The sequence below is a fragment of the Pieris napi genome, chromosome 6, assembly GCF_905475465.1.
Source record: "Pieris napi chromosome 6, ilPieNapi1.2, whole genome shotgun sequence".
NCBI classification, from domain to species: Eukaryota; Metazoa; Arthropoda; class Insecta; order Lepidoptera; family Pieridae; genus Pieris; species Pieris napi.
In genome coordinates, this window is record NC_062239.1 from 9,771,166 (window position 1) to 9,785,430 (window position 14,265).

Genomic DNA, 14,265 nt, shown 5'->3' on the forward strand with positions numbered 1-14,265 from the left:
GGGTCATTTCACAGGTATTTTTTGTTCATGGGCTTGTGGTCTATTAAATGAGTTCTTGGAATATTGTTTTTTTTTTTACAATATAAAACAGATTCCGGAAACACCTGACCTTGTCAAACTCTGTGGTGATCTCTAATTGAAATTTACAGTAGACTCTAAATCAGATATAGATGGGTGTATGTTGTGTGATGAACTCATAAGTCTGATATCTTTTTGCCTGATCAGAATGTGTCTACCCCTGTTTTTGTTTTAAATTTTATCAAAGATCGCAACTTACTAGAACTGTATCCAAATGTATGGATAGCAATGCGCATATTATTAACTATACCTGTAACGGTTGCTAGTGGTGAGAGGAGTTTCTCTAAACTTAAGCTGATAAAAACCTATCTGCGATCGACAATATCACAATCCCGATTGACAAACTTGGCAACTTTGTCAATCGAGAATGAAATTGCTAAAAAGCTGTTTTTTTTTTAATAAATGGTAATTTCATAATATATTTACCTTTTTTCATATGGTTCTGAATTGCAGTTACGGGGCGCCGTATAAATCTCGCCCATGGCACTGGTAGTGCTAAAACCGGCACTGCTCTCTGTTAATATGAAATTCTATAATAATACCCTATAGATATTTGTTTCTAAAAATAATAAATTATTATTGAAAATCCACAAGATTACCGTTATCTATTAAGATAACCAAAGGCAATCCAAAATAAAAATCTCGTCTTATATCACCGCAAAATGTTATCAGGATAATAATCTTAATAGTACTTGAAAATGTTAATAATAGTATGAATGTTTATAAGATATTATGTGAACAATATTTTTTTGTGCAAATGACTTAAGTCTCCTAAAACATGTTAAAATATGTTTATTTAATACCGTTATTGTCAAAATTGTCTGGGATTATTTGTCTGGGACAGATTAAAAAAAGTTATTAATATTGGAAAGTTATAAGTCGAAAAGATTTTATAAAATACTAGTGGACCCCACAGACGTTGTCCTGCATGATATTTCAAGCTATTAGGATATTAAAGTACCGACTGCAGCGCCACCTGCCGGGATGATTTGTGAATCTAAACCATTCCCAGATCCCCTTGAACACACACAAAAAATTGCATCAAAATCGGTCCAGTCGTTTGTGAGAAGTTCAGTGACATACACACTCACAGAAGAATCTTCTTCTATCTATATATATAAAAAGAAAATGGTGTTCGTTTGAGGCTCTTTCACGCTTAAACCACTGATCGTATCGACATGAAACTACCACCATTCGATGCGAAATTTTTCCTAGATGGTTTATGGCTATTTATTTATTAAATTCCAACGTTCCTTCATTTTTTTATTGCTGTTTTACTTTTATGAAAAATTATCCATACGGACTTCACCGCGGAAACATTCGGGGAGGCTTCCTAGAACCTCTAAACGTCAACATCTGTTAAAAACTCGATTTTCGAAATATTTCAATTTTCTTAGCGGGAAGTTAAAAAGAAGAATAACAAAAATATGAAAAAAAATAAAATAATGAAACATAAAATTTATTTTAATTCGTCCAGCAAAGCGGGCGCGAAACGGCTAGTTATATATATAAAGATAATATGATATTGTCTTAGACGCCTCGTCGTTTAACCGAGTTTCACATTGAGTCTTGAAACGTCGAGATAGTAAATAAATCAATCAAAGTCAAAATCAATGATCAATACGATTGATGTACTATTTTTAGATTTATTGAATTGATAACTTTGATGATATTTTTACGCGCAAGACAATCAAGATCAAGAATCAATATTGACGCTACGATTTCATTTCACAAATAGGTATGAAGGGGTTGTACCTTGTCCAGCCATAAGTTCTGTTACAAATGAAATCGCATTTTTTAATGAAGTAATCGAATGTTATTAAAATTGATACCTACATATTTATTATAGTCTCAGCAAAAAATAAAAAAAAATATTCTATTTGGCCACCTTTTGCTTTTATACGGACCTTTAATCTGATTGGCCACAAATCTATGGATTTGTTGTGGAAATTTCGCCACTGCCTCCAACGCTTTTTTAGAAGACTTAATGTCACCGTGTCGCTTAACGTAGGCCATTTCCTCTAAAACTGACCATAATTTGAAGCCTAAAGGGTTGAGGTCTGAGCTAAATGAGGGCCAGCTCTTTCTAAAGTCGGGAACGTTGGTTTCAAGCCAGGCTTGGCTAGTGATTTCTGACCAGGTGTAAAATCCTGCAGGAAAGTCCACGGTTTTTTTTTTAAAAGTGTATTGCTGTGAGGTTTCATAACATTATGCAATATCTTGATACGCTTCGGCTGAAGTTTTCACTCCATTTTCACAAAAATGTTTTTCATGTTCATTTCTCACGATAAGATTTTTTGCTTCCTAATGGGGTTCTGATGCATTCTGGCTTTAACAGCCTTTGTAGTTCTAACCGCCCCGATCTTTTCTGGTCTTCGACAGACGAAGTGTTGTTGTATCTGTTGATAGTACGATATACGAACATACACCTGATAGCAAGCTTTGAAGTATCTGGAATATGACCGACGGCTCAATACACACTTTGTGCAAGGCGATCACTGCAATCCTATTTTCTTTAACACCCCATTCCATATTGTAATTTGATAATTAACACGCAAAAATATGTGAAATGGCGCAATATCTAAAGATTTTTTTAAAATGTACGTGATCCAAATTGAAAATAATTAAAAAAAGAAAAGTTTTAATGTAACAGTATTTATGGCCAGCATTAAGCATAGTTATAGTTTCCACTATTTAGACCGAAAGAATGGCTCATTTGTAGGCTTAAAACATACTACTTTTGTTTCAAAACCGAATGGTGTAACTGATTTTTTTTCGTCGTAAAAAATAAGATCTAAAGTAATCGACGCAGTACTATGTCTGATTAAATTTATGAAAAAAAAAATTGTTTCCTGTTTTGAGGCTTACAGCAAATACAAACTTCTTACGTCAATGTGTTGCGCAGTTAGTTTTGTTATAAAGTAAGTGATCACCTCTTGTGTGCCTGATATATAACTTAGATTTTAAGGTCTAAGAAATTCTTGTTTTTTCACGATGTTCTTTGCCATAAGAACATGTCGATGCAAGCAAGCAAGCTGAAAATAGCAAATTTTCACCAGAGCCAAAAATCTTTTCAAAATTTGGAAAAAGAATCATAACCCAAAAAATATAGTTGCTAGGATATTTTTTTATTTTCAAATATATTTTTAAGTTTATTATTGTTTGTAACGTACAGTTTTTGACACTTACCGCTATAGATTTTTCCTTTAATGAAAAGTAAAACGCTATAACCAAACACGACGTTTCAATGACGATTAAGTTTAATTAAATAAATGGGTTATTAAATTCTGTATATTTATAAATATTCCTTCGGTTTGGTGACACCCAAATTTTCTACCTTCTAATTTCGAAGCATTAAGCTTCAGCTATCATATACCTTTAAGGCATAGAAAAAAATATAGGTTACGAAACTGTATGTATGCATATAGTTTATTCTGTTTTGAAGACTTTCAGATCGCAGGAATAGCTCATTTGTAGATTTAAAACATACAAGTTTTGTTAAAAAAGCTAATGGCGTAACTGATTTTTTTTCGTCGTAAAAAAATGAGACCCAACACACAGTACTTTTTCTGATAAAATTTATGTGAAAAATGTGTTATCGGATAGACTTTTAGTAACGTCAGATCCAATAATATCGAGTTAGTGAAAACTTCCTCCAAAGAAACTAAGATCATCAATAGTTATCCCTGAACGTAGTTGAACTATTTATTTCACCTTCAGTTACAGAATCTAGACAGATTTCTTCGAATTGACGTGCGATGCATCTGACGATGATGGCACGACAGTTTTGACTTTTGACTTTTTTGAGTGATAAATTGTGAAAGGTGCTAAACTATATTATAAATGTTCATTGTCATTGTAATAATCATTAATTACTATATTCCAATGCTCTTCTTCCCAAATCTTCAAATGTCAACTGTCATTACATTTCATTCATTCATTTACCCCCCGAGTCTAGACTTAGCCGAATTAAACACGTTTTTGAAATTTTTTTTGCCGTATCCGCCATTTTGTTTTTCGAAATTTTCACTTCGAATTCTTGGTCAGCGAACCCAAAAACCCCCGAGTCCATACTTTCATTGGAATTAAACACGTTTTCGAAGAAACTTTTTGGAGTACTTTATCCGCCATTTTGTTTTTCTAAATTTCGAGTTCGTGATCAGCGACCCCGAAAACGTAAGGTTACCAAAATTCATGGAATTCCAATGGCTTCATATTTTGGCCAGATTTTTGGGATTTCAGACCACTGTGCGTCGTGGCTGTTACCCTAGTAGGTACAATAAAATTATTAATTAAATTATATGATTTAAAGAGATCAAGCATACGTTTACTTGAACTAAAGTTGTCTAGCAAATTTACATTAAGTCTCCACAAACGATAAATTTTTCTTGGACTTTGCAATTTGTACAGTACCTGTTCTAATATTTTTTCTAAGCTATGATATTGAGCTGAAGGAGGGCTATACAAACTAACAATGATAAAGTGCTCCAGCTCCACACAAGACAAGGCGTTCCCCAGAGAGGCTCACTATGTCCTTACTTTCTTTATATTATATTTCTACCAAGCAAAATGAATGAGCCACCGCGTATTGCATTTCCTCTGCAGAACGAACTACCAATCTGATGAATACAAAATTTGAACACAAGTTCACATGTTTTAACCAGTGTTCTGTAATACACAATATGTCAACATTTTTACAGCAACATTTATACAACTCATTTTCAAGTAGCTTTCATTCCTTGTACATTTTGGTGAACCAGATTGATAGTATATAGTATAAGATCCCGCTATACAACGACCTTCACCGAGATGCTTATTTAATGAAACTTATTTTATATTTAATTTAATATGTCAATAAATATAATCCATATGGGTTGCCTAGCAAATTTCAGTCCAGAGTATATTTAATTAATATTTAAAAAAAAAATTTTTTTTATAATTTGCATGTAGTAAATTTTTTGAACTTTTTTCAATCAATATTTTGAATCAGGGTAGTATTATATATGTATCACTATAACCTTCTTTTATACTAAAGATGTATATATACTTTAGTGTCACATAAAAAATATACACATAAATAATGAATTGATTAAAAACAACCTAACGTTTGCATATTCTATGGGCTTCATACTTTCGATTGGTATAGAATTTATCTAATAATCATACCGGTGAAATGTTTAAAAAAATATTTTTTTTTTAAATTAATTAAACATACTCTGGACTGAAATTTGCTAGGCAACCCATATGGATTATATTTATTGACATATTAAATTATATATAAAAAAAGTTTCATTAAATAAGCATCTCGGTGAAGGTCGTTGTATAGCGGGATCTTAGACCAATAGTTCGTAAATTTACTTATCTTACTTACTAGTTTTAAGCCAGAGAGACACTCTAGTGTCTTATTAAATAATCTTTAACAGGGAGTTTACTAATTTTCCTGTTCGTGATAAAATAAGTACGTTATTAACATTTATCAACCAATACCGTGGTACCAAAGTAGAGTAAAAATCAATGCGCAAAATGTGTATTCCATAAAGTATGAAATCTCGTTAAGTTGGGCGGCCGTTACGATATCAATTTTATAATAATTTCGTAGCCATGTAGAGCTTTGTCGCCACTTGTTTAAATAAGTAAGTATGTAGGTATGTATTAAAATATAAGATACAGTAAAGTAAAGTAAAAATAATTTAATCATATAGGTAACATAATGTTAAACACTTATGACTCGTGAGTAAAGAAATACATATTAATGCTTCTAATTTTACATTAACTGCCAGTTCTCAAATCAAGGGCGTAAAACAGGAGAGAAGAACTGGCAAAAAACTCTCCGCCACTCTTTTTAATCGCTTTTTTGCTTTACAAAATGTTTGTAAGGAGCTGCAACCATTACACCATGTCCCATGTGATTTTAAGTAATTAATAATAATAACATAAATTAAAAACAAAGATTTGTCCTCTATCAGCAGGAGGCATGGTGAAATAGGAGCACGCACTTACATTCTCGTGGGAACAACACGCAAACACATAGTCGAAATAACCAACATACACGAATTCAAGTACTACCAGTCACCACAAGCAGCATCCATTCACGAACAAGACGCATGGCCAGCCATCGGATATAAGATTAAATTAGCTGATGACTGATAATATTATCACAATTCTTGGGCAATGTATATTGTATACTCAGTCGAAACAATGTGTTGCTTAAAGCTAATCGTTTTTAGGTATGTATGGTATTTTATGGATTTTTTATAACGGTGACATAAAATTTTAAAGTGAATTATCGCCTCGCCTTAGCAGTTATTTTTTCAAATTTTAATGAAAAAAAAAAACACTAGGATCTATATATCTATTTATCCCGATAACTTTAAATATTAGTATAAAGTTAAAACAAGATAATTTTAAAGTTATTAGATTAATATATTTTATATTACTAGTGCGTTAATAGCAGTCGTACGCGGAGAGCGGCGATTCCCCGACGCATTTAAGTTCGGAGCGGCGACCGCGTCTTATCAAGTTGAAGGGGCTTGGAATGTTAGTGGTGAGTAAATATTCATGCCAAATTCATAATTAACAACCACAACATTATTAATAATTCGAATCAAATACTATAGGAAAAAAGTGCTTTCATTTCTTGAAAGTTTACAGTGTGTGATACTGAGGAAACTTTATTTGATATCATGTCAATTTTTGTAACATAGATATATGTAGTTGTTTTTTTTAATTTTATTTTTACATGTTCGGTACAGAAACAGATCACAGATTGATTTAATACATAAAGTTACTATAAACCATTTGTAAACATGAAGTTCAATTAGGTACACCTGTACACAGCTTTTCTATATATTAACATACAGTAAACATATATTAAATTTGATGACAAAAAATACAAGTTATTCAGGTTGCAAGTGTTCACCGCGAATAATCTTTTTAAATTCATAAAACCTATTGTGATAAATATCAACATGAGAGCACCAAGAATTATAAAACTTGCAAATTCTAGCGAGCGGACCATTCCGGGATACATTGTTGATACTGTGGGTATCATGGCTGTGTACATGCATCGGGTTGTCTTTCTCCCTAAAATAGCGAGAGGGCCGATGGCTGGCCAATTGGCCATGCGTCATAATCGTAAACGGCTACTTGTGGTGATTGACCGTACTTGATGTCAACTATGTATTTGCGTGTTGTTCCCACGAGAATGTAAGTGCGTGCTCCTATTTCACCATGCCTCCTGCTGATAGAGGGCAAATCTTAGTTTTTTAATTTATTTTACTATTATTTATTACTTAAGATGTCATGTGGAACATGGTGTAATGGTTGCAGCTCCTTACAAACGTTGTTTAAAAAAAATCTTGGAGATTAAAACGAGTGGCGGAGAGTTTATTGCCAGTTCTTCTCTTCCGTTCTACGCTCTTGATTTGAGAACTGGCAAAATGTATAATTGGAAGCATTTAATGTTTATTTCTTTTTTGACGTTTATAAGTGTACATTGTGTTACCTATATGAATAAATGATTTTTGACTTTTGACTTGACATAAATAGTTGTGGCCTTGACATAAGCACAGAACGCGACGGTACCTTGATGTGCTATTTTATGTAAAGTGCACAGGTGTTCCTCCACCTTCCAAGACTTACCATCCGAGGGTGGGCCAGACGCTGGTCAAGATTAATTTTGCGCCTAAGACCATACTTTGAGCATAAAGCTCTAACAAACCGCCTTTTTATATATTCTAATCTATCTGTATTTATTTTGTATATCGGGGCCCATACAGCTAAACAGTTTTATTTGTAAAGATATTTCGTTGTAGAAAAACAGTGTTACCCTGACGTAGTACATTCGACTCCCGGCTAAACAACAATATTTTTTGTGTGTGAGCTATTAACACTCGCTTTACGGCGAAAGAAATCATTGTGAGACAACATTAATCTAAAAATTCTCTCTCTACTATTCATATCTTAAATTAAAAAAAAAAATCAACAGTTGTAGAAACACTGAATTCCTTTCAAGACAGCAGTTAAAACATCTTATGTTTATAAAATAATCTTCTTATAAACAGACAAGTCTGCTAGTATATGGGATACCTACAGTCACAAAAAGCCTTCAGTCATAGTGGATGAATCAAACGGCGATGTGGCCTGTGATTCCTATCACAAGTGGAGGGAAGATGTTCAACTAGCGTCTGAATTAGGACTAGATTTCTACAGGTCAGTATCAGATATAGCTGTGAAAACGTTTTATTCTATTAATATTAGGTCTTTATCTTTGAAGTTGAATATTTGTAATTTAAGATGCATTTTTTATATAACGCTTACGGTTGTCGTCATGCTTTTCATTGCAGGGTACAGCCTTGCGATTCTGTAACTCACACAGCGGTTTTCACAGCGGCGGTCGCGCTCAAATCAGTCGTAAAGCAGTCATTTTATGATTTGGCATTCTGATAAGGAGGGAGCTTGTAGTTTATTGTTTATTGAATGCCGAAGCCGAACTCTAACAGCGAATGCCGCTGTTAGAGCCGATTTAGAATTCTCTCTTTTTTATGCCGATTCAGGAGTGCTTTGCATGCTTCGCCGCGTAAGTCTCGCATGACTTAGTTCGTGTAGCAACCACTTATTAGCTTTTTTATCTTTCTGATGCTTTAATGATATTTTCACACTAAATCCAAGTGAGCGAGCAAGATCAGCCGTAGAATGCTTCCTCAATCGCCTTCATTTCGCCGTTGTCGACAATAGTTACCGTTTGTTAATGTTTGCGCGGTTGTATTTCCACGTAGGAACCAGCTGTATAAAGTTTACATCTGAGTTTAAATATTGACTACCTTTGTTCTCATAATGTATAATGATAGTATCTAACAGAAATAATTTACTAATATTGGCAAGACATATTAATATTTACATTTCGACGATGTAATTTATAGTTATGACAGCAATTAACATACGCAAAGCTGTCATAGTTAATCAATTAGAAAATGATTATAATAGGTACCTTGGCTATTATCAAAAAAATAACGAAAACGCCTTGATCAAGCAATACAATTATAATTTGTAAACTCTTATAACGTATTTTTTATATTATTTTAAATCAGTACGTACATAGGTATAACAAATACAACGCAAAAAAATTGTTTAAAATTGGGGTTTTAAGTCGTCCAACCTATATTTTTCAGATTGTCACTATCATGGCCGCGGCTACTGCCAAATGGTTTCTCCAACTACATAAGCGAGGACGGCAAGAGATATTACAATGACGTTATTAATGGCCTTCTTGAGAAGGGAATCGAACCTGTTATCACTCTCTACCACTGGGACTTACCGCAGAAGTTGCAGGATCTGGGTAAATGTTATTTTTATATAGAGACGATGGATAGATATTTTAGTAGATAGTAGACGATATTGGCCCAAGAACCTATATTATACCACAATCATATTTAAATAATAAAACTAATAATAAAATAATATACATTGAAATAAATAAATAAACTTAAAATAAACTAAAATATATCATTAAAAGGAGTCCCTTTAGGCAAGGTTCCGAAGATACTGGCAGCGTTCCCCCTTTGAATTGCTAGACTAATTCTTTGTCCGAGGTAGCTGCCAGATCTTCGGTCTCCTGTGATGTCGACTAACCTTTTTGAAATATCTTTAAAAAGCCTTAAAGCGCTAGGACCCCACGGACCAAGGGTCTCGACACCGAATGGGACAAAATCATATTCTGAGCCCAGACCCCTGTATTTGCGTGCTTTATTTTTTTCAGCCGCTTCACAAGCCGCACCAGCTCTGTAGTTGGTTCCATGTAGATGGGAAGGGGCCAGCGTGTCTGAACAGGTTGCATCCCATACCAGTACCCGACCCATCTTCCATGGAATCAAACTCATACCGTCCGGTCTCTTGCCATCGTCTCTTGCATTAAATAATAATAGAACCTATATATATCTTGGTTGGATGAACTACGTAACTATGACTTATTGAATTTGTTTGCACCGACTATTTATTATTATTATTTACAATTGTACAACACAAATCTAGAATAAGATAAAGAAAAACACGACAAGTAGGCTATTAATAGACGCGCTCCCTTGTGGTGTGGTAGCGTATTGAAAATGCGTGCTGCATAATATCTGTACTTAAAGATAAGCTGCTCAAGCGCACAAATTTCTGTAATTATTATAAAAAATAATTTTGCATACTTCATTTCTTGAGGAAGTTAACATGAATTAAATAAATTAAATTAATTGAAAAAACATTGTCCAACATGAATCTACTAGCGACGCGGTGAAACCACAGTTAAGCTTTTAAAATTATGTGAAATAAATTGGGATGCAATCAAAGCGGCGAAAATATTACTTCAAAGTCCTTTTAACTTTATTTATCTATTCCTTATATATATATGTTATATATGTTATGTTACATACATCCTGATAAAGCGAATGTAAATAGTTATTTTATTATAATTGATTGTTTAATTAAATATAGAATACTTTTATTAGTAGTTCAAACTTAGCGCTTAGTGTCTCTCCTGTTTGTCAAAAAACGTATTGGATTTGCCATATGAGAGTTACTCTACTAGCAACTCTAATACCCTTGGAGTCTATTTTTGTATAATGGGAACCTTTTACCCCCCCCCCCAGCTTTGAAACGCCGGAGACTTAATTTTTCCTTTCATTTCATTTCGGCGTGCAACATCTATTCCTTGTCTGCTAAGTGTGAATAAGGGTTTTCTTAGTTAAACGCCTGATTACCTTGGATTTTAAATGTTTATGAATCGACCCTTCCATAAACATATTCAGAGTTATAACATCATTCATCTCACTCTGACACACTGTAATTACGCTGAGATGAAAAGAGGCAAAAAGACTAATTTTTAAAACTTTCGTTTCAGGTGGTTGGACCAATCCTCTCATAGTTGAATGGTTTGCGGACTATGCTCGCGTGGCATACGACCTCTTTGGTGATCGCGTAAAATCCTGGATTACCATCAATGAGGGTATTGTCGCTTGTGAGGGTACTTACACCTTGGGCTCGTTTGCCCCTGGTATATATAGTCCAGGGTTTGGAAGCTACCTGTGCAATAAGAACGTGCTGTTGGCTCACGCGAAAGCTTGGAGGCTTTATGACGAGGAGTATAAGCCTAAATATGGGGGTAAGGGTTTTGTGTTTAAAGTAATATGATGTTATATTGATGGTTATCATTCTGACACAGCGTGCAATTTGACAGGAGACAAAATCATATTTTAGTTAACAGTGCAATTAGATAGATTAAGGGTCTGTTTCACAATGTATGGATAAAGTACCAAATAGCTATGCAACACATAAATTATTTGTAAAATAAATTGTGCTATTTGACACTTCATCGGACTCATAACTTATGATGGACTTCATGTGACGAATAGCCCTATCTGACAGTCGTGAAACGCAACAATAGTGTTTATCCTACCAATAAGTAATAAATAGCTAATTTGGAAGTTATGTAGAACTTATCCGTACATTGTGAAACAGACCCTTAATATCATAAAACATATCATTTGATAGAAAAAAATAATAGGCAAAGATGGAGTTGAGTGCATCGCTAAGTATGCGATATGAACTGGGACGGATCGACACCGTTGATTTCGCGGCGTTCGTTCGCTGGTAATGATTCGCTGTTACCTTTTTTATTGACCGTTGAGTGAACTGACAAAAGTTCTAGTCTCTTTGTTAGTGCCTTGTTACTTAAATCTTGTTTTCCTAAGCCATTTCTTACGTTTTACTTTTTGTTTTTTGACGTGATAACGTCTTTAAAATCGTTTTAGTCGGGTGACATGTTCAGAAACTTGTGTCACACCAAAACCTCACGAGCGCGATCGCAGGTATAACGAGAGAGAGACGGACCGATCTCCCGTCTCATCTCGAGCGCTGCCAGTCATTCCGTGAATGTATGAAGAAAAATGTATATCATAGTCGAATAAGTAAACTTGTCATTTTACACCCGAAATTTATCATCAAAAGTGTGAATAAAGCGATAGATGTAATTTAATATTTGAAAAAATTGTTATCTTCATTAATTCCTTACTTCCCAAAAACTTATATCACCAATAAGACGTTATCACGTAAACATCTCGATCGTAAACCTACTTTACAAACAACCAATATTTTTTTTATAAAAAAAAAATAAGTTTCGTATTAATCTAGCGAGTATTACCTACTCTTATTCCGATAATACAGCAAATAATTGGATGAAAATCTTATTTATTACCTGCCAACCATATACTTTTAATTCTTTAGGTTTAATTTTGGTCTTTTGTTTAATAAATGAAATTGTTTCAGGAAAAGTTTCGCTGACAAATCAAATTATTTGGCCTCAGGCACACTCAGAGGAATACGAAGATTTAGCCGAGCTTGTACTGCAGATGAATGTAAGATTTTATTTTATTGCTACTATTATCTTCTAACGATTACAAGTTAGGTGAGATGTTTCTGTTTAGTTCCAAATTAAGAAAGGAATCCAATGATGGCCACGTGGCGCTTCTTAGATTTTCTATACAATTCATATAAAATATGTATTGTCACTTTTCTATTACGATAGTTCATCGATTTCACGTATTGGTCATGCTGAGAGCCTGCCTGCCTAAACCCGCTTGTTCGCTCAAAGTAATATTTATTTATAGCTTTATATCAGAAATACAAAATATATCTATATATATAAAAATGAATTGCTGTTCGTTTAGTCTCGCTAAAACTCGAGAACGGCTGGACCGATTTGGCTAATTATGATCTTAAAATATTTGTGGAAGATCAGGGAAGGTTTAAACGGTGGGAAACGTAAATAACAATTAAAGAAAAATACTAAAAACGACAATTGGATTTTCCAATAAAAACTGTTCTTAGTTGGGAAATTGGACGTCTTTTTAGAAATAAAAAATTGTCACTTGGTAGTCATTTATTTGTAGATTCTTTCAGAAATATGTGTTTCATAATATGTTGTCTGCTGTATGAGGTCCGATCTTTTTGGTCTATTTTAAAGGTTTTCACAGAAATATATGTTGGTGAAACATAGTTCACGGGGTCATCTAGTACATTATAAATATTGTTTTTTCTTAATCTACGATAACTGATTCTGTATGCCTACAGGCAAAGGCCTCCCCTATTGTCCTCCATTTTTCCTTATTGTATACCAATCTCGTCCAGGTCTTTCCAACCATTTGCATGATTTCTCGGCCCACCTTTTAAATTGCCTACCTCTGTTTCTTTTATGGCCTGTTGGTTGCCATAGTGCTACAATTTTGCTCCATTTATCTGCTTTTATGGTATGTCCAGCCCATTTCCATTTTAGTTCTTTTGTTTTATACACAACGTCAGCAAACCCTGTTTTATCTCTTAATTTTTTGTTACTTATTTTGTCAATTCTTCTTTTCTTTATTATGCTTCTTTCCATGGCTCTCTGGGTTACACTTAATCTTTCACATTTTGCTTTGGTAAGTGCCCATGTTTGACAGCCATATGTAAGAATTGGTAGGATGCATGTGTTGAAAAGTTTTCTCTTGATGTGCATGCTTGTTTGACTATTTTTCATAACTTCTTTTAGGGACCAATACCTCTTCCATGCATTTCCAATTCTTCTCTCTATTTCCTTTGTAGTTGAATCATGGTTGGATATCAGTTGACCTAAATAAAGATATTCAGATACATAATCTATTGTGTTGTCATCTATTTTTATTACTCTGTAATTCCTACTATTGGTCATGGCTTTAGTTTTTTGGATGTTCATCAAAGTTCCTTAAAACTATATTAAAACTTAAAAACTTCTAAACCACCTTGAGTGCTACATTTTCGTCCGCGGTTTCTCAGTATTACGATGTACACCCTCGAAGAGTATTTAAAAATCTGACCATTGGTATGGGTCAGCCCTCTCAATAGATGTTTGGATCACAAATAAATAAAAACATAATTTTCCTATACTGCCAGCTTAGTTAGCTGTTTAATTCTTATATTTTCGAATGCACCTAATAAAACTGATAATACACATTTAGTATATTTTTTTAATTTTTTATAGGGTGGACTATACTCCCATGCAATCTATTCAAAAGAAGGCGGTTGGCCTCCAGCCGTAGAAAAATATATCGCAGAGAAAAGTGCCCAGGAAGGCTACACTAGATCCAGATTGCCACCGTTGACTACTGAAGAGATCAATTTGATTAAAGGTAGATA

At 33.9% G+C, this 14,265-nt stretch overlaps 1 protein-coding gene across 2 annotated transcripts in view; it reads left to right on the plus strand.

Annotated features, from left to right (window-relative positions):
• The first annotated feature begins 6,178 nt into the window (after positions 1–6,178).
• Positions 6,179–14,265, plus strand: part of LOC125050567 (myrosinase 1-like) — a 36,232-nt gene continuing 28,145 nt past the window's right edge. The window contains exons 1-7 of one of the 2 annotated variants that reach the window (XM_047650493.1): positions 6,179–6,305; positions 6,519–6,622; positions 8,142–8,289; positions 9,249–9,415; positions 10,961–11,221; positions 12,385–12,473; positions 14,111–14,258. In XM_047650493.1, the coding sequence (XP_047506449.1) occupies positions 6,250–6,305; positions 6,519–6,622; positions 8,142–8,289; positions 9,249–9,415; positions 10,961–11,221; positions 12,385–12,473; positions 14,111–14,258 (973 nt within the window). In that variant the 5' untranslated portion in view covers positions 6,179–6,249. The remainder of the gene's footprint in view (positions 6,306–6,518; positions 6,623–8,141; positions 8,290–9,248; positions 9,416–10,960; positions 11,222–12,384; positions 12,474–14,110; positions 14,259–14,265) is intronic. The other variant, XM_047650492.1, reaches the window with a different exon arrangement.